The sequence below is a fragment of the Syzygium oleosum genome, unplaced genomic scaffold (assembly GCF_021117445.2).
Source record: "Syzygium oleosum isolate NSW1041296 unplaced genomic scaffold, Sole_v2.1 Sole_v2.05, whole genome shotgun sequence".
NCBI classification, from domain to species: Eukaryota; Viridiplantae; Streptophyta; class Magnoliopsida; order Myrtales; family Myrtaceae; genus Syzygium; species Syzygium oleosum.
In genome coordinates, this window is record NW_026607489.1 from 9,453,931 (window position 1) to 9,474,035 (window position 20,105).

The window sequence follows — 20,105 nt, forward strand, 5'->3', positions numbered from 1 at the left end:
GAAGCCATTTGGGGCATTTTAATGCACACCAAATGCTCGACGAAATGCCCAAACCAAGTTTCGATCTTGAAACGGTTGATTTGAGCCCGGTTCTCGTAATATTCATATTCTGAGTTGTTTCATGTTCACGTAAACCGAGCATAGGCCGATTTAGGGAATTATTATTTTTTTAAATAAAAAACGAAAATTAAAAAAAAAATAGAAAAATTTCGAAAATCCAAAAATTGGAAATTGGGCTTCAGAATTGCTTTTCTCTCCCTTTTTGTGTGATTAGCGTATGTTTGATTGCTCCTCGCTTGATTCGCACGCTTTGAATTGCATGTTTAATTTAAACTCGCATGTGGTTGATTATGCATGTTAGGTTCATGTAGTGATTGTTGCTTCCCTTAGCTTGGTTAGGAATGAATTTTTTAAACTCCCAGTTAGTGTGAACACGTTAGGTGGTGAATTGAGCAAGATTAGGTACCGAAAGGGCACTAGTTGGTCAATTAGTGTAATCAAGTCCCCGTACCCATTGAATCTCTGGTTCGTAGAAGTAAAGCATTTCTCCCCTGCTTTGCTTGGGTATCTAATCGACCCACCAAAAACTGATTAGTGGCGACTCCTAGGTGAAATTGATTTCCATGTTAATAACTTTAACTTAAGTCGCGAATTGGTATGAGCTTGGGAGAGCTCGAGCTAGGTTTAACTTAGTAATCCATTAGCCTAACCCCTTAGGCGGCGGGGCCGGTTTAGGGAGGTCGCGACACTCCTGAACAAAGGAGTGCTCAAAGAATCCTCAAATGCTGATTTCTAGAAATTTTATCAGATTACGAGTTTTCAATAGGTCCATTGCGAGCGAGAATAAGGATTTGATGAATGGTAACGGTTGAAAATACAGAATTGAATTTATAAGAGTGTGTGATGAGCTTAATTAAAGTTGCAGAAAGTCCAAAGTCATTGGTTTGCAAGTGGGTGGCCAAATCCATGAGGTATGTAGCTTGTGCTATAGGACTTCCAAGCATGCTAGAAGGCCTGTACTTACATCAATGAATGGGAAGAGATCATCGACTCTTGCAGCGACATTACTGTAGCTTAGTGAGCATCCAGTTTTGCCACACTTCGCAGTTGGAAATTTCCGGCGACTAGACTGAAGAGAAGGCACTGCGTTGCTTTCGAGGATCCAATACGGTTCAGCTTTAGCACTTCATGCCAAGGCAAGGCGGGGTTCGTTCCTCTTGGATGTCCAAGTAGCTCTCTGATCGATTGATATGTACAACCTCTACAAGTAGATTGGGATGCACGGGCTCTTTTAGTTTTAACCCAGATGACTCTGAACTTTCTGCCATTGCATTGTGTGGCTAGTGATTGGGAATAGCCTTTGGGCGAAGAGTTAGTACATGGACTGCAAATTCCAACCTTGTGCACAGTATATTGACTTGTGATTCCAGGAGGCATTTATTTATTCTCTGTCTCTGTGTTCTGTAAGCAAACCAGGGCGATGAACCATGCAGCTTTGTTGCATTTTATTTAAGGAAACCCGGTTTTCGGGGGGAAGAACATGGCCGTGATTCCAGGAAGACGTTGCTCAGATCGGATCAGCCTCGGATGCAAAAATGGTTGATGAATGCAATAACAGTATTGTTCCTCAAATATGTGATGGAGAAGTTCAAAATTCCACAATCTGCAATGGTTTAACGATAGAAGTGAGAGTGTCCTGGGAAGAATTTTGCTGAGTTTCATCGTCAGCATCATTCACGCAGCTGGACATTTCTTGCTGAACTAAAATGACAAGGGCTTGCAGTAGTAGATATAGATGGATAAAAAAGAAAGGAATCTTTCTCCTTTGAAAAAGTTCATGAGTGGAAAAACATTTTTAGTCAAAAAAGTTTACCGCTCATCTCGTTTTCGGTATAATTTGTTAGTAACTTATTGATACTTTCATCAATTACTAACCATTTTTAACGATTGTGAATTACCAACTTTTCTTTTTTATCAATTTTTATCTGTCTTTCTTGCAAATGCCTTAAATTTACCGACTCTTTTGTGAATTTACCAATTTGTATATGAATGACTTGCCAACTATTTTTCCAATTAAATTACCAACTGATTTTGGGTTAACAACTAGCATTTAAATTACTTCATAACGTTTATATAGTTTTTTCAATTTATGAACTTATGATATTATGTATTAAATTTTATTTGTCTATCTTACAAGCATCTTATATTTATTAACTCTTATATGTCCAACCTTTATATGTATGACTTACTAACTTTTCTCCTATTAGGTTACTTAACTAGTTTTGGTTTACCGAGTCTCATTTAAGTTGCTTACCAACGTCACTTTGATTTGTTTTAAAAAATTTTATTGACATTTAATAGAGTAACCAATTTTTATTTGCCTTACTTAAGAGCCCGTTAAAGATTAAGGTGCTTTATCTCCGATCAAATTACCAACTGATATCGCGAAAAACCCTATTCTTATTTGAGTTAGATATTTGACTTTTCTATGATTTTTTTAATTACCAACTTATTTTATTTCTCACAAAAAAATACTTTATGACCATATACATGCATAATTAAGTGCTGTGTAAAATACAGGTTCACGACTAGTTTGATTATATATACACAAGGTTAGTCCATTGTAAGTGACTTATTAATTGCTTTTTTTTTATGTTTTTAGCTTTTTTAGAAAAAGGTGAGGCTATTGATCATCTCTTAAGCTCCATTTTGTTTCGGAGAAAATGAATGATTTGATAATTATTTTCCTAAAAACGATCATTTATATCGCTTATAAAACTGAATGAATGTTCGTCGATAATGAAAATCTTTCTACTTAGCTAATCATTTCAAGCAATACAAACTGCTATTGTTAAGAAACTAATTTTCAAAATCGTTCATTATCTGCGAAACTGACGGATTCTTAATCTTTAAAAATTTAAGCAAAGTCATCAAGAAATCATCATATGGTTTTTATAAGGTCAAGATAAAAGTCTTGGAATTCATGAAAAAGTCAATAAGAGCCTCTCTTTTTCTCCCTTGTTTATTTAGGGAAAAACAACACAAACAGCATCTGAATTTTAGCTCAATATACAATGTGATATTTTAACTTTTAATTTGATCATTCAATTTAACCAGGTGTGCAATATAGTCCCTGAACTTTTAATTTATTCAATGTCGCCCTCGAACTTTTTTATATGAAAATGTTCAATATAATTCTTTCATTAATTCAAGTTCAGAGATTACATTAAACAAATTTCATATAGTACAAGGATCACGTTGAACAAATTAAAAATTCAAGAACTATATTGAATAAATTAAAAATTTATGAATCAAATTATACATCGAGCTAAAGTTTAAGGACTGTTTGGGTCATTATCGCGTTTAAGCACGCCGTGATTTCGAAAGGCACGGCTCGGGTCACGTGCCGAACCTAACAGTCTTCCTCTGGTCCATCGGTCTCAACCGTATTCTTTTCTTCTTCGCAAAGTCTGATCTCCTCAGCATCCGATCAAAAAACCAGAATCGCGAGTGCGGCCCGACTTCGACGGCGGCGGAGGAGAGGAAGAGCGATCGGAGCTCGTTGCTTCCCGCGCCATTCTCGCCTTCTCCGAACCGGTGAATTTCGGAAGCCTCCGGCGTTGTTTCTCCTCTTTTTCCTGTCTCGGCCTTCGAAGCTGCGAAGCTTGAAAGCATGGAGCCGACCCCCCCGCCGCCGCCGCCGCCCCCGCCGCCGCCGCCGTCGCTGGCGTCTCCGTCCTCGATGGAGTTCTATGATTTCCTCGACAGGATGCGCAACCCTTCTTCTCTCGATCTCGTTCGATCCATCAAGAGGTCCATCCCCTCCCTCCCTCACTCTCTCGCGATTCCAGTGGCAGTTTCAGCTCAATCTGTACTTGCACAGTCTGCTCGTTTTTAACCAGAGTTCATTTTGTGGAAGCATGTTTGTTTTTTTCGATTTTAGTTTGTCGTAGTTCTTGATTCCTGTTTGTCTTTTTCTGGTACTTGTGGTTATGATATTCGTCGTGAGTTTGAGCGATTGGATCGGTCAAAAGCCGACGACTGTGGAAGCCTTTGATTTTTGGAAACATTCGCCTTCTCTGTACCTTGATTTACCGTATTGCTGGACTAACTTCTAGCAAAATGCCGAGTTTAGCATGTTCTGCTGCTCATGGTTCAGTGGTTTGTGATAGAATTGCGTAGGACAGGAGTGATTAGGAGCACTGGAGAAGCCCGTGAATGTTATTTGAATAATGTTTCATGTTCCTAGGTCAAGCTGAACTCTCTTAGGGGGTTTTGGGGGCTTAACTTTTTGACAGGAACCTCTTCTCTGTTACCTGTAATGTGGGTCCTTGTAGTTCTTGGTGCAGACTGTTTTTTGCTTTCTGGGTGTGTTTTTTAGCTTTTCGTCCAACAGACTAGGAGGAACACACGTGTTGCATCTAGAGTAAACCAGCATTGCAACTTGCCTATAGTTTGTGCTACTAGTACCCTAAGTTGCACCCGACCGTACTCGACTGAGGCTTTTTGTCCAAGGAAAGTATTAAGGGAGGACTGATACCAGCCCAATGGATATTGAAAGAAAGAGACTTTAGAAGAAGGTTAATCACTTTCAAAGAAAACATCCGCAATAGCTTGCCTGGATCAATTGTTTTCTTAAATCGTCAACAGATAGTTTTTGGTACATCGATTAGCTTAACTTCAGTTTTGGATATCAGGTGTCTGTCATTCATAGGACTAGAGTTGAGAGAACGGCATGATGAAAGCTTCTTTCTAGCATCATGTACTTCTCATCTTAATTATGAAGCATTCGTTTTCTTAGTGCTTCCGCAGTAAGAGACGTGCCTTTTGATGGATTTGGCTCCTGTTTTGAGGTTGCAGTTTACTCCAGATAGACCCTACTCCCTTGAGCAACTTCTTCCAAAGTTTTCTAACTCTTTTACCTCATTGAATGTGTTTTTTGCAGCTTCATTGTATCCTTCTCGTTTTATCCTCCAAATCCTGAAAATGATGGCAAAAAAGTGCAAGACTTCTTTATGACGATGGAAGGTGCATTAAGGGATCATCCTCTCTGGGCAGGTGCTTCTGACAATGAAATCGACTGTGCAATGGAGGTAATGTATTTCAGTTATCCTCTTTTTTATTTTGTTGATCAAAAGATATTATATTGCCATCCACTTAAAATTGCGGGTCAGTTTATGTGGATGATTGAGTTCAAAAGTCCACTGTGACCGTTCTGTTAGGAATAGCTTGAGTTTAGCTTTAGAGCCTGATTGCAAAGTTCACTTTGGGATACCTCGTGTTGTTATGTTCACTATTTGTTTATGAAAGGAAGTTGAATGTCTTCTAGGTATTATTAAACAGATGGATGAGCTTGGTGCTTATAATTATGAAATCTGGAGGCATACTATGTTCAATTCCGAGTCTGCTCAAAACTAATACATATTGTTCACTTCTATAGTTGATATTCTTTTTTTTTTTTTTTTTCTGTAACCTCCACTCTTATGTACTATGCAGGGATTGGAAAAATATGTCATGACAAAGCTGTTCTCTCGGACATTTGCTTCTTCTCCTGAGGATTCAAAAGTTGACTGGGAGATTGCTGAGAAAATTTCGCTATTGCAGACCTTCTTGAGGCCTGAGCATTTAGATATACCGGCTATTCTCAGAAATGAAGCGTCATGGTTGGTATGTGTGATACTACTGCTTTTTTCTTGGAAATTTGCTATGCGTGTTACTCAATACATGATATTAATAGGAACCCTGATTGTTTCCATATAGATACTCCCTGGAACCTGGAAGATCTTAGCTGTTTTGTGTTTTCCCTCTTTTCGTAAAATATCTACCTTAGTTTTGCCTTTCTTATAGTTGTTGAAAAACTAAAACCAAGCTGAAACTATTTCAGTTTGCTGATTTGCATGATTATTCCAGTATGGGTTCATTAATTTTATTGTTTCAATGTGCTCAATTGTTTACGTCCTCTGGTTCTCTTCAACTAATAGTTTTATGTGATTGTTGAGGAGGTAAAAGGATCAAAGAAGATTGTTAGTTGAAATAGGGCCACAAGGGGCGATGACTTTAAATGTCCCCCACAACAATACCGACAGTTTTAAGATCAATAAATAGAGATAGAAAAAGCACGTCATTGTTGCACTGTTAGAGGCTTTGATAAGGTGTTGGACAGCACAAATCCCTCCTAAGTCTGCCCTTATGAAGTCACCGTACTATAAAAAATGACTTCTAGCCGTAGTTATGGCCAATTCCTTTTTCTGTTTTGGTCATTACAGCAAAGGCTTAGACATTGCTGTTATTGACTCCTCTTTACTAATAGTTTTCTGCTTCAGAGAGGAAAATCCTGGAATCAGATCATTAGCAACTATTTTGAGTATGGGTTAAATTCAAACTTATATCAGGTCTTAGACTGCTCATCATTATAACTGCATTTGCTTCCCTAATACTTCTAGTGCTATAATTTTTGTGCTTTCCAGCTTGCAGAGAAGGAGCTGCAAAAAATGAACAGGTTCCATGCTCCCCGGGAGAAGCTTCTGTGCATAATGAATTGCTGTAGGGTCATCAACAATTTGCTGCTCAATGCATCAATATCAGAAAATCATGTACTAGCTGGGGCCGATGACTTTCTTCCAGTTCTTATATACGTTACGCTCAAGGCAAGCTCTTATTGGTAATATTTTCTGCCAATAAATATTTTATTTTATATATATGTACTTATTGTCGAGTATGTGTGTATGATTAAAAGGGAAGTACTCTTTTCTAAATACCTGGTAAACATGAGTGCAGTTCGTCACTTATCATAAGCTATTCTTGATTAAAAGACGAGTTTTAAAATGGAATTAGTATTGCTTGTTCAATGACATTAATCAAAAGGGAAGTATGCTTGTTCAATGAAATTGATTATTATGGTTTTATCAATGGAGGCGCTGTTAAAATATGGGTAAGACATAGTCTCACCTCACGGTCAGACTTTTAGAAGCTTTTCTTTCAATTGATAACTTTTGTTTTTGTCGGTCTTCCTATTACGGTGATTATAATCATCCCGACTTGTTGTGATGCTTTCAAGTATCCCAATGGATCACGATTGATTAGATTGAACAATTGAAAGATTACCTCCAGATGCTGTCAAAACTTAAAAGGACCAGCTTTCATAAACCTCCAGAATGTTAGCAGACCGCCTAAACGTAGGAGATATAGTTCCAGTTGAATGTAACCACCTTCTGAGCTGTTGCTGGTTACGAAGGAACTGCATCTTTATATTCTCCTCCCCTTGAGAAATTTTATCCTGCGGTGTAGGCGGCCTAATATCTGGCCAGTATCTTCCTAGATATTATCCTAGAGCTCACCCAAACAAACGAGTCAAGTATCCTGAGCATCCATGCTATGCTACCGCTTAATGACTTCCCTATTGGTTCTTGGTGGTCCTCAAAAAAATTGTGATGTCAGACTGAGATGAAGTTACTCGGATCGACTTATCATATTATTACTCTTTGAATGATTCTGTAACTTCAGTCATTGTAGATAAGATAGAAGATTGTCGCCGATGATACTTGGTAGTTAGTCTACACGATTAGATAAAAGATCATACATTTTGGTTAAAATCCTCTCTTTTCACTTTTGAAGTGATGCTTTTTCCTGTATTCATGACAATAATTCTTTGTTGGCAGGCTAATCCTCCACAGCTGCATTCCAACCTCAAATTTATTCAGCTATATCGAAGACAGGCGAAACTTGTCTCTGAGGCAGCTTACTATCTCACAAATCTCATCTCAGCAAAGTCATTTATTGCTGACTTAAATGCCAGATCTCTATCTATCAATGAAATTGAATTTGAGGAAAACATGCAAGCAGCTAGAGGAGCCACTAAACTTGCACATGACGAGCCTGACACTGCAGTTGAGGAGATGGCTGCCAGGAGAAGACAGGGCAACCCCGGTCCTTCGTTCACAATGAGTGATAAAGAAAGAATTATGAAGGGTAAGCTCAGCATAGAATGGTATTTCATGTTTCATTTGAAGTTCTTCTGAAGGGATTGTTATGTACTTTTTCATGTTCCTGCTTTGCTATCTAGATTTTGCATATCCCAAGTTAAGCACTCCATATATTTTCTTGCTCGCTTTGCAACTGCCTTTATTACTTATAAGCTGCTTATAACCATTGTAGGACGTTCAACTTATCCATTCATGGAAGCAAAAGCTGGTGAACTTACAGTTGGAGATGTCGAAAGACTGCTAGGCATATACAAGGATGTAGTCAACAAGTACACACATCTAAGCGAGGCATTTAGGCAGCTTTCTTTGTCAAAACCGGAATTTCATCATTTGGAGGGAACTGGTGGCTTGTTTGCCCAGCCACCTCAGACAAGCATTCGCAAAGGCAAAGAAAGCATCGAAGGAAGAGGCGAATAATGTATCAAACATTTTAGCGGTTTAACAGGTAGGTATTATACCCTTCCTGGCCATTGTACTATACAATTTTGTTGACAAGCATAATCTGTCCGCAACTCACAGGATAAAACATTGCTTGCTAAGTACTCTCTTTACATCTGTTTCATTCTTTACAAAAATGTCCGATCATGAGGCCATTCATCACAGCAGCTCATATTGCTGATTCAGGGTGGCAAAACTGCATGTCCGCTTAAATATACAACATGACATCTACACTCAGGGTACACCATACGACATATTTACATTGCTTCCAACTTTGTGATCATCAGTTAGCATTGCTTGAACCCTGCAAGTTGCGCCCAAAATAGAAAAATCCATATTGGTGGTGTTACCACCATAACCTGATGCCTTCCTTGCTTGAATGGACGAGTCCAAACACGTCGTGCAAACATATTTCGAAGGGACAGAGTCTGAATTGTCAATTCCAGCACACCTGGTATGCTGCCAAACCCCGCACGTGTCGCAAGCCAACATCCTCTCCCCATCATCATCCTTGGCGCCGCAGACACAATCCACTGTCCAGTTCTCTATCCCCCTCTCCATCCGAAAACGGTTGAGCCCATGCATCGAGAGGCATTTACCATGAACCCGAACAGACCCATTTAAACCAGTCAAAAGCTTAACAGAGAGAGAATTTTCGATGAGGCCATATTCCGGGAAACCCACCGCTTGAAACCACTTAAACATTGCATACACATCTTGGAATGTCTTTGTGACTTCGGCTTTAAGGTCAGCCACAGTTGCATTCAAGGGCAACACAATTAGTTCCCGAGGGAGGTGCAATTCATCCTTAGAATGGTCTGAGAGCTCCACATGACACCAAAGGTGAATGTTAAGCGGGGATTTAACCGTCTTTTCATAGCATGAGTAATCCTTCATAAATTGTTTGCAATCCAGAAGCTTTGCTGCCGAATCACGCACACGCTCTCTTGTTGCCTGAGGTCTATAATTTACCATTGTTTCTGGAAAAATTAAAGAACTGTACAGGAACTTAAGGTCGCGAATCACATGCTCTCTCGATGGGTGGCTAAGTTGGAAGCGAGATCCGTCGTATCCAAGACTCGGAGTCTCGAGCCTGACATATCATCTCATTTAGAAAACACAAACTGCAAACCGCTGAAGACAAAACTTAAGATAGGAAACCTTATCATCGCTTTGCTTACCTGAATTCAACAGCACTCGCTGTGCTGTTGCAACGGGTCTGGACGACCATCCCATTGGCCGTTGATTTCCCTCCTAAGTGTTTGAGGCAATAATCAAGAAGCTCCGGAGAAGCAGACTTATACAAGGCACCCTTAAGAGCAGACCTTTTCACCCAGCCAGCCTCACCAACCGCGGCTAACAAGACTCTCACCATAGCCTGCTCCACACGTTCGACTTCGTCAAGAGACCAAGCACATAACACCTTCGAAGTTCGAGGTTTCTTCTTGGGCGATTCCTTAGAAACCCCTCCTTGTTCACAGATTAGACCCAACATGAGGGCGAAGAGGTCTTGTAGCGTTAGGAGTTCGGTCTCGGCTATGGCTAGGTAGAAAGCAATGACTCTCTGCAAGGAAGTCCGAGGCTTCCGGCTGTGGAATAGAAGGGGCGACAGGGGCATGCTAGATAGCGAGCCGATGGCTCTCTTGTACGCGTCAAGCGTCAGTGCATAGCTACCTGCACTGAACTCATAGCCCCAGTTGCCATACCAAGAGTGGCCATGAGCGATCGAATGCAGCAATCGACACTCCATCCCATATTTCTTCGACACATCCATCACGCTGACCTTCCTGTTCATCGAGTCAAAGAGATGAATATGGTGCCACCAAGGGAAAGCGATGAATTGAAAAAGTCAATAAGTCTGTATACACATGAGATTGCCAAAGCTCCAATTTCCTGAGGATAAGAGGAGACGAACCTGACGGACAGAGTGGTGCAGAGGCCGTCCCAGAAGTTCATGATGTCGCGCCCAGAGAGGACGGCTGAGCCGCCCTCCCGGCCGTTAAGGGAGAGCAAGTGACCAAAGCCGTTGGAGTGAATGACCCCGTGCAAGAGATGGGTGTTGCTCTCCAGCTGCGAGTACACCCACTCCTCCACATCCTCCGACGTTATCACGCAGTCGCACCATTTGCACCTGCTCACACCAAATCAATCACGCGCACACACATTCAGACAAACATGACAACATCAACAACGTCAAAAAGAAAACAAGAAAAGACCCCCAACGAAAGATAGAATCGGAGGGGCTTTGCCCACAGAGAGACAGAGACAGAGACCTGGAATCGGACAAGAGGTAGGTGTTGCCGCATCTGGAGCAACACTTGCGGCATTTGCCTTGGGAGAGACTGGTCTCGTTGGACCTCCTTACAATGAAATGGTATCGCTTCCTACACACCGGATGCCCGCTCCACCCTTTTTTTTCCACCGCCGACCATTGATCGACCAAAAACGAAAAAGACACGCATCAATATCGTCTTCATCGAATGTAATACAAAAACCAAAAATTCAAGTAAGTTCCGCATCGTCACACTCTGGTGGAGAAAGAAGAAGAAGAAGAAAGTCGCGTGTTCTAACTCGGTGCGTGCATCATCGCCACTCGTGAGTCGAGTCAAGTCGACTCGATTCAACAAACCCAAAAGAACGGTGGTGCTGCTGCTTCTTTTCACAGCGACCCGCCGGTCTGTTATTTTCAAGACTCCTACTTTTTACTTTTTCTTTTCGTGGGTTGAGGCCAGGCTCACCAAAAAGTCTTTTCACATTAGAATTTTATATAATATCTTCTTGTCGGTTCTTGAATTTTCGAAGAAGTTTGTGTTAGCAAAGACCCATCTCGTAATTTTTGGAGTTCAGTCCTGATCCTTCCTCGTGTAGCTAAATCAAAAGTAAAAAAGAAAAGGAGCGGTAAAAGAAGAGAAGCCACCCCCCGCGCCTAGAGAAAGTAGCGAAACTCGTCCCAACTCACTGAGTCAAGACTCACCAACGACGCGGCACTGGTCACAGTACACGGATCTGGACCTCGTGACGTCCTCCTCCACGACGTCCAGAGGGACCACCACCTTGGACGAGTCCAGGTCGCCGACGCGGAAGAGCACCCTCCACGCGGCCAGCGACGAGAAGGGGGACGGCGGCAAGGTGGCGCGGGCGCGGCCGCCCAGGAACTCGGCGACCCTCGTCCGGAAGGGCCCGCCGCAGACCTCCCCTCCGCCGCCGCCGCCGCCGCCGGAGCAGCCGAAGGAGAGGAAGTCGGAGAGGTCGGCGGTGACCCTCCTCTTGAGGCGCTTGTAGGGCCTCCCGCAGTCGTTGACTCCCATGGCGGAGGGCATTGAGGGGCGGGGGGGAGGACACGGAAGGAAACAGAGCAGAGCTCGGGCGCGGGATCTGGGACCGACCCTCGTTTCCGCTCAGTACGATTTACGAAGGGTGGGGCAAGGTTTTCGCTCCGTGGGTCTATCCAGCTGCTGGGGAGGAATCCGAGGAGTCGCAGGCGAAGGAGGCTAGAGTGGCTACTGTTGGGAAAGAGGCGGTGAAGAAGAAGAAGAAGGAGAAGAAGGAGAAGGAAGAGGAGGAGGTGGATTAGGGTTTTACTTTTTCGGCTGTATTTATTTACTTCTTTTTCGTTCGGTTCCGTCATTGGCGGTGCCCCCTCTCTCTCTCTCTCTCTCTCTCTCTCTCTCTCTCTCCACTTAGATTTCTTAATTTGCCCCGCCTTTGCCTTTTTTGCAATTCCATGAAATTCGTTATATTATTCAAATATTCTCCATGTGCAATTTGATCCATGAACTTTTTATTTATTCAATATGATCTCTGAACTTTAATCCAATGCTCAATGTGGTCTCTGAATTTTTGATACATGTTCAATTTAGTCCCTCAATTATATGAAAATGTATGATATAGTCCTTGAACTTGAATTAATTGAAGGACTACATTGAATATTTTTGTAAAGTTCAGGGATTATATTGAACATGTACCAAAAGTTCAGGGACCACATTGAATAAATTGAAATTTCAAGGACCACATTGAACATTGGATTAAAGTTCAGAAATTACGTTGAACAAATTAAAAGTTCATGGATCAAATTGTACATTGAGTCAAAATTCAGGGACTGTTTATGTCATTTTTACTTTTTCTATTATTGGGAAAGCAAGCAATGGAAGACACCCGTTTGATCCTGATTGGGGCACAAAATTGGTAGAAAATCTGAACTGGGTTACTGAATAATTAGTAGTATAATGATGATGATAATCTGATCTATTGCGCTAAGCTAGAGTTTTGGGCATTTAGTGCATTTAATTTGGGCGAGAGAAACCCTTTTGGATTCCAGCTGTAAATACAAACCTTGTATACTAAACATACCATTCCAGGTATTGTAAAGATAAGAACGTATTTATGCAAATCTACGTGTCGGTATTTATATATTGCGAAAATTTTGGAGTGTTTATAGTTTTAAAAAAGAGTTAAAGTTGTGAGCCTCGAAATCTGAAATAAAAAAAAAAGTAGAAGTCGGGCGAGACACCGCCCTGTAATATCGAAAAGATTATTATTTGTGAAATACTCGGTATTTTTCTTCGATTCGAATTCGAAAAGTGAGGGATTCACGGATTATTTGCTAAAAATGTGAATGGATGTAGTTGATTTTAAATTGGGCATGAGACTTTTTTGCGTTTTCTATAAAAAGATTTAGGTTGAATTTGCTTCATTAATAGTTGAAACAAATAAACGAAAGAAGAAAAAATGTGTCGTCTGGATATTTCAGCAATGACTTCTAAATTCTTGCATAACAAGGAAGATTTAATTTCAGTTTAGAATATCTGATAATTTTTGTGGGATGAGATCCGAGTTCATTATTCCGACATTATTAATTTCGTAGCGAATAACACATTTGCATTTCTTTGAGGGGTAAAGTACAAAAAAAGAGTTCTAAACCTATCGCATTTGTACAAATTCAGTCCAAAACTTTTCAATTTGATCAATTTAGTTTTAAATTTTATCACATCGGTACTAATTTAGTTTATCCGACCAATTTAGGTCGGAAATTACTAACGTGGATATCGGCCGTCTGACGTGACACGGCCGGCACTGACGTAGACAATTTTTTTTATAATTTTTAATAATTTTCAAGTTTTTTTTTCTTTTCCTTTCCTTTTTTTTTAACCTCTGTCTCTCTATCTATAATAAAGCTAATTTGGAATACCATTCAGCTCAATGCCTTTTGCGGGAATTTTACGAACGCCACGCCATAAATTCTCCAAAAGAATCGCGTTATCAATTTAGCGGACGAAACCGCTATCCCAGACACTCTCGAGATAACCACCATGCCATCCCTGAAACGCCTCGCGTCTCACGTTCGAATTCGAATGCTCAACCGTCCTTCTCAAATGTACACAGAGCAAATTGGCTTGTGGGGCAATCGTTACGAATTGCGCAAAGAGAAGAGTTCTCTTGAATTGATGCGCGCATTCCCGAAAGACTTTCGGGGGGGTCATGGCGAAAGGGATTGGTTTATTTGTTTATTCCTCTAGTTTTAGCGGGAAAAATGCATGCGGACCCAAAGCGCGGTGCGCGGGAATGGGCGGGGGACGAAAGCGACGGATCCTCTCCGTCCTCTTCACGAGGGGAAGGTTCCTCCTCCCGCCCTTTTCCTGTTTTTTTTTTGGGTTGATGTCTTCGAAAACCAAATTCATTCCGAGCTAACTTTTTTTAATATAAAAAATCCAGAATTAGTATGTTTGTGATAAATTTACCCTTCGTTAAATTGGATTGATACTACAAAAAATCACAGACCGGTACACCCGTGATAAACGGAAGGTAACGCCCCGAATTGATACGTCCGTCAGCTGTCACTAGGGGTAAGCAAGGTCCGGGTGGGCGGTTCCCATCATGGAATCGGGAACCGCCCACTAAGGACTGGTTTCGAAAAATTGAAACCGGGAACTGGTCTCACCAAGTTTCACGCAAATGGAGGTGACTGAAAGCGAGAGAGGGGGATAATGAACAGTCGGAGGCGTGGCCGTGAGTCGATAGGAGTTGAGAGTCGATGGGTGTTAAGCTTGAAAGTCGAGACCATAAACGAGAGATAGAGAGACAAGTGACACAAGACGAGCACTCAATTAATAGGCGTTGAGTTTCAGATTATGGATTTTAGAGTCTTCATTTTCTTAAAATTATATATATTACCGGTCCGAGTGAGCGGTTCCACACCTAGAACCAAGAACCGGACCGATACTCACCGATTATAGTAAATTGGAACTGGAAAGCAGATCAGTCCCCACAGGAACCGCGGTCCCAAACTGGTCCGGGCGGTTTCCGATTTCTTTGCACATCCTTAGCTGCCGCGTGTCATCCAATTTAGAAATTTGACGGTAAAATTGTCACTAAAAACCTCAAGATTGTCACATGCGTACCAGTTTGAGATTTTTAGCAGTCAAAAAATTAGTTTTTGGTAAATTTATTATAAATGTACCAGTTTGAGGTTTTTTGTAGTACTAATCCCTTTCCTTTCTTCTAATTTTTAGATAGATTAAGCATTTCTCTTTACAAATTAGTCCTCCCACTCAAATGGCAACGACCCGTGTCGGCTTACGTTTTCGGAGCGCTCGATTTTTTGAACTCGGTGATGTCAAAGGACACAAAGCATGCCTTCCTTAAGTCAAAAGCCCCCAACAACAATGCTCGCGCTCTACAAGTAACTTTTTTTTCATGAGGCCCATCATAAGTTAATCCTAAAATGCGGTCGATACATTTTATTTTGAAAAAAAATCACCAAAAACTTCAAACTATGTCACATGTGATACATTTACCCTGAACTTTTTTTGTGACACCAAAAACACTAAACTATACTATTTGTGACATATTCACCCCAATGTACTTTAGTCCATGGGCATTTTCGTCTTTTTTTTTCTTTTTTTTTTTTGCTTTTTTTTCCTTTCCGACGAGGGCAACTCTCGCCCGACGCCGGCGAGGGCCGCCCTCGTCGGAAAGGAAAAAAAAAGGAAAAAGCAAAAAAGACGAAAATGCCCATGGACTAAAGTACAATGGGATAAATGTGTCACAAATAGCATAGTTTGGGGTTTTTAGTGTCACAAAAAAAAAGTTCAGGGTAAATGTGTCGCAGGTGACATAGTTTGGGGTTTTTGGTGGTCTTTTCCCTTTTATTTTTCGCGGGGGGAGGGCGATGAATTTGATTTGACGCGTCGAAAAGTCGAAAAAAAAAAGCGAAAAAAACAACGAATGCAAATTTCTTGTCTTGATTACAGAACTAAACACTTTCTAAATATTCAAAGCACGGAACGACACGCAGCCACGAAATGAATCGAAAACGCATTAACCTTCGTACTAATCGTCCCCGAACATTCAAAACACACGTAGAAGCCCATAATAGGTACTGCTCGAAAAATTTAACTCCTCGTAAACAAACACGGCCTCGTTCAATCTCTCCACACTCGAGCCCTTCCTTCCTTCCTTCCTTCCTTCTTCTTCTTCTTCTATTTGGAGGAGGTGGGGTGCAAAACACAATTTAAGCAAACTTCCGGGGGTCACAGACGAATATCCCAAAGAGCGCCGTCACCTTCCCCGCACCGCCTGTGGATCTCCTTCATCCTCTCCGCGGATCTGCACACGCCGCTGCACGACCAATCGAACGACGCCACGCACGCGTTCCCGGCCTCCGCCTTCAGTGCACAGTCTGCACACACACACAAAAAAAACAGAAAAAAAAACAACGAAAGAGAGAGAGAAACGAGAGAAAAATGAGAGAAAATTAGATCCTTTAATTTTATTTTATTTTTGGGTGCATAATTAAATGTAAAAAAAAGCTCGAATTAAATCTGAATTAATTAACCTGGGGGTGTCCCACAGCACATGGACCGCTCGTCAACGTGGTCAACCTCCAGGCCGATGAACCAGGCCCCCACCGAAACGTCCTCGTTTGCATACCTATGCAATATCGGCCTGCCCCATTTTTGAAAAATCGGAAAATTAAATGAATAAGTCGAAATTGGAAAATAAAAATAGCGGCGATAAAAAAAAAAAAATGAAGAAGCATCGAGTGAAGATCGGGCCGCGTCGGCGACGACGAGTCGACTCACGAGTTGGTGGCAATATAGGAAGCGAGGTCCCTGGAGACGGCATAGAGCTGGCCAGTGGCGTGCCTGAAATACTTGTTCCCTTCTTCCCCGAATTTCCAGAACTCCGGCTCGTGGTATTTTTCGCCCCTGTCATATTACACGATATTTGGAAAAATGGAAAAGAATTACTAATTGTGCATGTAATTAATTTTTCTATAGTTCCGTATTTTATATTAAATGACGAAAAAAAAAACGATTGCATTAACATTTTGCTCGGTAGATGCTTACTTTAGTGACAAAACTGGGCCAGACTTCATGCACCCGATGTAGATCCGCGGCTTGGACCGATACCTAGCCAGTGTGCTCACCAACGTGCCTATGTTGCAGAACGTTAGTCATCGTAAAATTAGGCCGGGAAGAGCGAAAAATTTGAACGGGAGAGAATGGCTGGTGAGGGGTGAGGGGTTGGGGGTGAAATCTACGGACCTGGGTTCAGGTGGACGTCGTCGTCGACCTTGACGTAGAAGTCGGCGTCCCAGGTCGAGGTGGCGGTGGAGAAGTAGAGGCGGGTCTTGGAGGAGAGCTCGTGGTAGCCCTCGACGTGGTCCAGCCTGAGGAAGTCGTGGTGCTTCGCGTCCTCCGCGTCGATCGCCCTGTCCAGGACCCCGCCGGGGGTCGTGCTGTGCCCGATCACGAACCTCACCACCACCCCTTTCTCTTTCTCCAGCTTCTTTAGCTTCTCTCCTGCCATAAATACGCACATCACTCTTCCGGAGCTGACACGGGAAACTTCTATCATATCGAAGAGATTCGATGGAAAGAGAAGGGAAAAAACCTCTAGGCAACCACGTTTGCCGGAGCGAATCTCGCCTCCGTTTGCTGCTGAACGCCGTATTGATCCCGATGACGACGAAGGCCTTCTCGAGACTGTGATTAGATGAGGACGCTCCGTGTTGGCTTGTATGAGCCACGGCCAAGTCCGTCTCCAGTTTAGACATTGTTTTTTCAAGAGACCTGTGCTTAAGATCAGATGCTGTCTAAGGTAAATGTTGAACGAAGGAACTTGTGTATCCTCAGGTCAGACTCACTTGATGACTTGGCGGGTCCTGGTGACTTCCTCCGCTATATCTCCAGATTGTTCCTCGACAAGTTTCTGAAAGAATGGAAGTAACATCAGTTCATATGACGATACCCCTCCATCAGTTTCATCTTCTCTGCTTTGGCTTTTGTTCTGTATTGAACCAAATGAACGGAAAGTATAAGCTTACACGCTTGTGGTCGCAATCCTGCATCGGCATATCATCCCTAATGGTCGGCATTTGTCCGTCGGTTTCGGGAGAAGGGTGAGTAGTCCATGTTCGGCTGGTGAAGAGCGATCCTGCCAGGAAGCTCGAAATGCACAGTGCGAGTATGAATTTCCCAGGAAGCGGCTTTCCCCGCATTTTCTTGAGCACGTTCTCGGGATGCATCGGCCAAACCTTGAGCATTAGTCGCCGCAACACCACTTTCACTTCCTTTCGTGATGAAGGTGCCTCAGTGTAATGTTTCCTGGAAAAGGAGAACATGATCAGATGGATACACTTGAACTCGGGGGTTTCCTGGACACAGGATGGTATTTATAGTGTGGAATTGCTCTAGCTCTTGGAGAATTACTCTCCTGGTTCGAGCGATCTCTATGTAAACGCAAAGCATAACCGGTCGACGATTTAGATAGCACTCAAGCCACCGCGGAAAAGGAAGGTGTCAATTTGAATATGAAGTCCTCGTTATAACATGTCATGTGAGGCGAGACTCGTATTAGCGAAAGCGACAGGAATGTGAAGTTTGATGGCAATCTCTATTTCGAGCTACCCCAAGATGAAGAGAGAACAGATATGATCATGTTATTTTCAGAAAGCTAAGATCTACGACTAAGTAAATGACCTAGGTAAGGCGAAGCAAACGAACAGCATAATCGACCAAAATCGGCGAACTTTGGCTTTTGTCAAGCAAGTAAATTCACACACAATTCTACATGTCTACCATGCACGAATGTAAGACAAGACTCGTGAATAATCTGCATTGCTGAGTTGATAAATCACTGGAAAACTTTACTCAGAACGGATTTCTAACTCCGAAAAACTTGCCATACGGACAGCACAACATCATATGCTCTCGAGAACAAGTGACGTGAAGCTGAGTACCTCAATAAGGACACCTAGAGATCCCGGGGATCGCGGCGATCCGATGCGTCTAAATGCTAGCTGCGGGATGACATACGGGCGTGTCTTCCTTCAGGTTTTATAGGGATAAAACGATTGTCACTCTCTTTCTTTAGGCAATGGTTTTAACACTGAACGATTAGAAGGACGGCTCTGTTTGGAGGATCGATCATGTGTATTTCATGGCTCAACGAACCTGTCCGCTCATGTCACCAAGATTATACACATTGCTTTTTGTTGATACACGCCATGTCCACCAAGCTTGAGGACTCTCTCTCCTCTTCAGAGAGCGAATGAAATTAGCTTTGGCAGACATTTTTGGTTTCAAAACAAGAAGAAAAAGAATACGTGGACATGATAGATTTCATTTCAAGGGTAGAATTAGAAGCATATAGATCCCATTTGTCGATTTTCTTACTTCTACTATAAGATGAAATGAATTTTAGTGCGAAGCGATTGGTCCGATTCTCAAGCCACTCATATCATTTTTAGAAGGAAGTAATCTTATGTATCGATAAGCATGTAGTCAAGCAAGAACGAGATATGTCGTTGAAATTCCCCCATCGACTTTCTTACTTCCAGACAGAGAGAGAGAGGGATTCGCTTGCAATTGCGAATACAACCCCGAGTCATTCATTGGTCGCCTAATTACGACAAGGGAGCTGAAACAGTGCATGATGTTAATCAACAAAAATGCCTGTGTCGTATGGATCTTGTTCTGATTGATCATGTTTGAGCGTTCGAGAGACGTGTCGGCACGTACAATAACATGCTTAGGACACGAAACATGGGAAGGTGAAGCACGTGCATCGTGGCCTGTTTCATTCAACTCGTCGGGCATCAAGGTTTCTACCCTCGTGCACGTACCAAGGTCCTGCAGTTCCGCATTCCACACCATTCTTGACAAAAAGAGACCATTTCGTTTGGCCGATGCCAGAGACACGTACAACTTTGTTTGTGGGCACAAGATTGCCAAGTGAATCATTTGATCATGATGACCACTGAAATCCAACTTTTGTTGGGTCTAAATTGAAATTAGTTTTTCTAGGCGTCTAGTTTAGAAAAAAGAAGAATTTGCCAATGTGGGTCTATTTTGGACCGAAGCCCCGCCAAACATGGCAACGAGTCATCAACCATTGACCAGCATAAGATAGAGCAAAGGACAAATTGGATGCAGAGCGATTCATTGATCAACATCCACGTTAGTAAATGCAATTCACCCACAAGATCAAAAAGATTGGTACTAAATGGGAGAAGTCTCTTCACAAAGTCGTCTTTCCTAGTTACTAGGAAATCCCCAAATTGATGAACGTGCCTAAGTTCTTGGGTAAGGATAGGTGGGTCTGTATAGATAACTCATGGATTTGGTGGATGGCTTAGGGGACAATCTATTTCAAGAATAACTTATGTGTTAGGTCATTCAT

General features: G+C 42.1%; 3 protein-coding genes across 4 annotated transcripts; 1 reads left to right on the plus strand and 2 right to left on the minus strand.

Moving 5' to 3' along the window:
- Window positions 1-3,453: 3,453 nt before the first annotated feature.
- On the plus strand, window positions 3,454-8,521 carry LOC115681713 (vacuolar protein sorting-associated protein 9A-like). Of its 2 annotated transcripts, XM_056311536.1 has the most exons (7): window positions 3,454-3,813; window positions 4,946-5,093; window positions 5,497-5,667; window positions 6,324-6,392; window positions 6,468-6,647; window positions 7,659-7,968; window positions 8,155-8,521. In XM_056311536.1, exons 1-7 carry the CDS (start codon window positions 3,674-3,676, stop codon window positions 8,397-8,399), a joined length of 1,263 nt encoding a protein of 420 aa, XP_056167511.1. In that variant the 5' UTR covers window positions 3,454-3,673; the 3' UTR covers window positions 8,400-8,521. The 2 variants fall into 2 exon arrangements, with proteins under 2 accessions (XP_056167511.1, XP_030461608.1); XM_030605748.2 differs by lacking the exon at window positions 6,324-6,392 and having other exon boundaries at window positions 3,456-3,813.
- Window positions 8,466-12,047, minus strand: LOC115681712 (PHD finger protein At1g33420). The gene is made up of 5 exons (XM_030605747.2): window positions 11,395-12,047; window positions 10,694-10,829; window positions 10,336-10,551; window positions 9,602-10,207; window positions 8,466-9,513 (listed from the first exon to the last, which is right to left on the minus strand). The coding sequence occupies exons 1-5, from the start codon at window positions 11,738-11,740 to the stop codon at window positions 8,655-8,657; spliced, it is 2,163 nt and encodes a 720-aa protein (XP_030461607.1). The 5' UTR covers window positions 11,741-12,047; the 3' UTR covers window positions 8,466-8,654.
- Window positions 12,048-15,909: 3,862 nt separating this feature from the next.
- On the minus strand, window positions 15,910-18,774 carry LOC115681761 (probable beta-1,3-galactosyltransferase 8). The gene is made up of 9 exons (XM_030605825.2): window positions 18,664-18,774; window positions 17,749-18,028; window positions 17,569-17,633; window positions 17,316-17,494; window positions 16,967-17,224; window positions 16,769-16,856; window positions 16,502-16,627; window positions 16,255-16,364; window positions 15,910-16,098 (listed from the first exon to the last, which is right to left on the minus strand). Exons 2-9 carry the CDS (start codon window positions 17,965-17,967, stop codon window positions 15,950-15,952), a joined length of 1,194 nt encoding a protein of 397 aa, XP_030461685.1. The 5' UTR covers window positions 17,968-18,028; window positions 18,664-18,774; the 3' UTR covers window positions 15,910-15,949.
- Window positions 18,775-20,105: the final 1,331 nt, after the last annotated feature.

Coding starts and splice junctions, on each gene's coding strand:
- LOC115681713 (XM_056311536.1), top strand. CDS start 3,674: ATGGAGCCGACCCCCCCGCCGCCGCCGCCGCCCCCGCCGCCGCCGCCG. Junction 5,094..5,496: donor AAATCGACTGTGCAATGGAG/GTAATGTATTTC, acceptor TGTACTATGCAG/GGATTGGAAAAATATGTCAT. Junction 5,668..6,323: donor GAAATGAAGCGTCATGGTTG/GTATGTGTGATA, acceptor TTTCTGCTTCAG/AGAGGAAAATCCTGGAATCA.
- LOC115681712 (XM_030605747.2), bottom strand. CDS start 11,740: ATGCCCTCCGCCATGGGAGTCAACGACTGCGGGAGGCCCTACAAGCGC. Junction 10,552..10,693: donor TACCTCTTGTCCGATTCCAG/GTCTCTGTCTCT, acceptor TGGTGTGAGCAG/GTGCAAATGGTGCGACTGCG. Junction 10,208..10,335: donor TGCACCACTCTGTCCGTCAG/GTTCGTCTCCTC, acceptor CTCGATGAACAG/GAAGGTCAGCGTGATGGATG.
- LOC115681761 (XM_030605825.2), bottom strand. CDS start 17,967: ATGCTCAAGGTTTGGCCGATGCATCCCGAGAACGTGCTCAAGAAAATG. Junction 17,495..17,568: donor AGGACCCGCCAAGTCATCAA/GTGAGTCTGACC, acceptor TCTTAAGCACAG/GTCTCTTGAAAAAACAATGT. Junction 16,857..16,966: donor CGACGTCCACCTGAACCCAG/GTCCGTAGATTT, acceptor TCTGCAACATAG/GCACGTTGGTGAGCACACTG.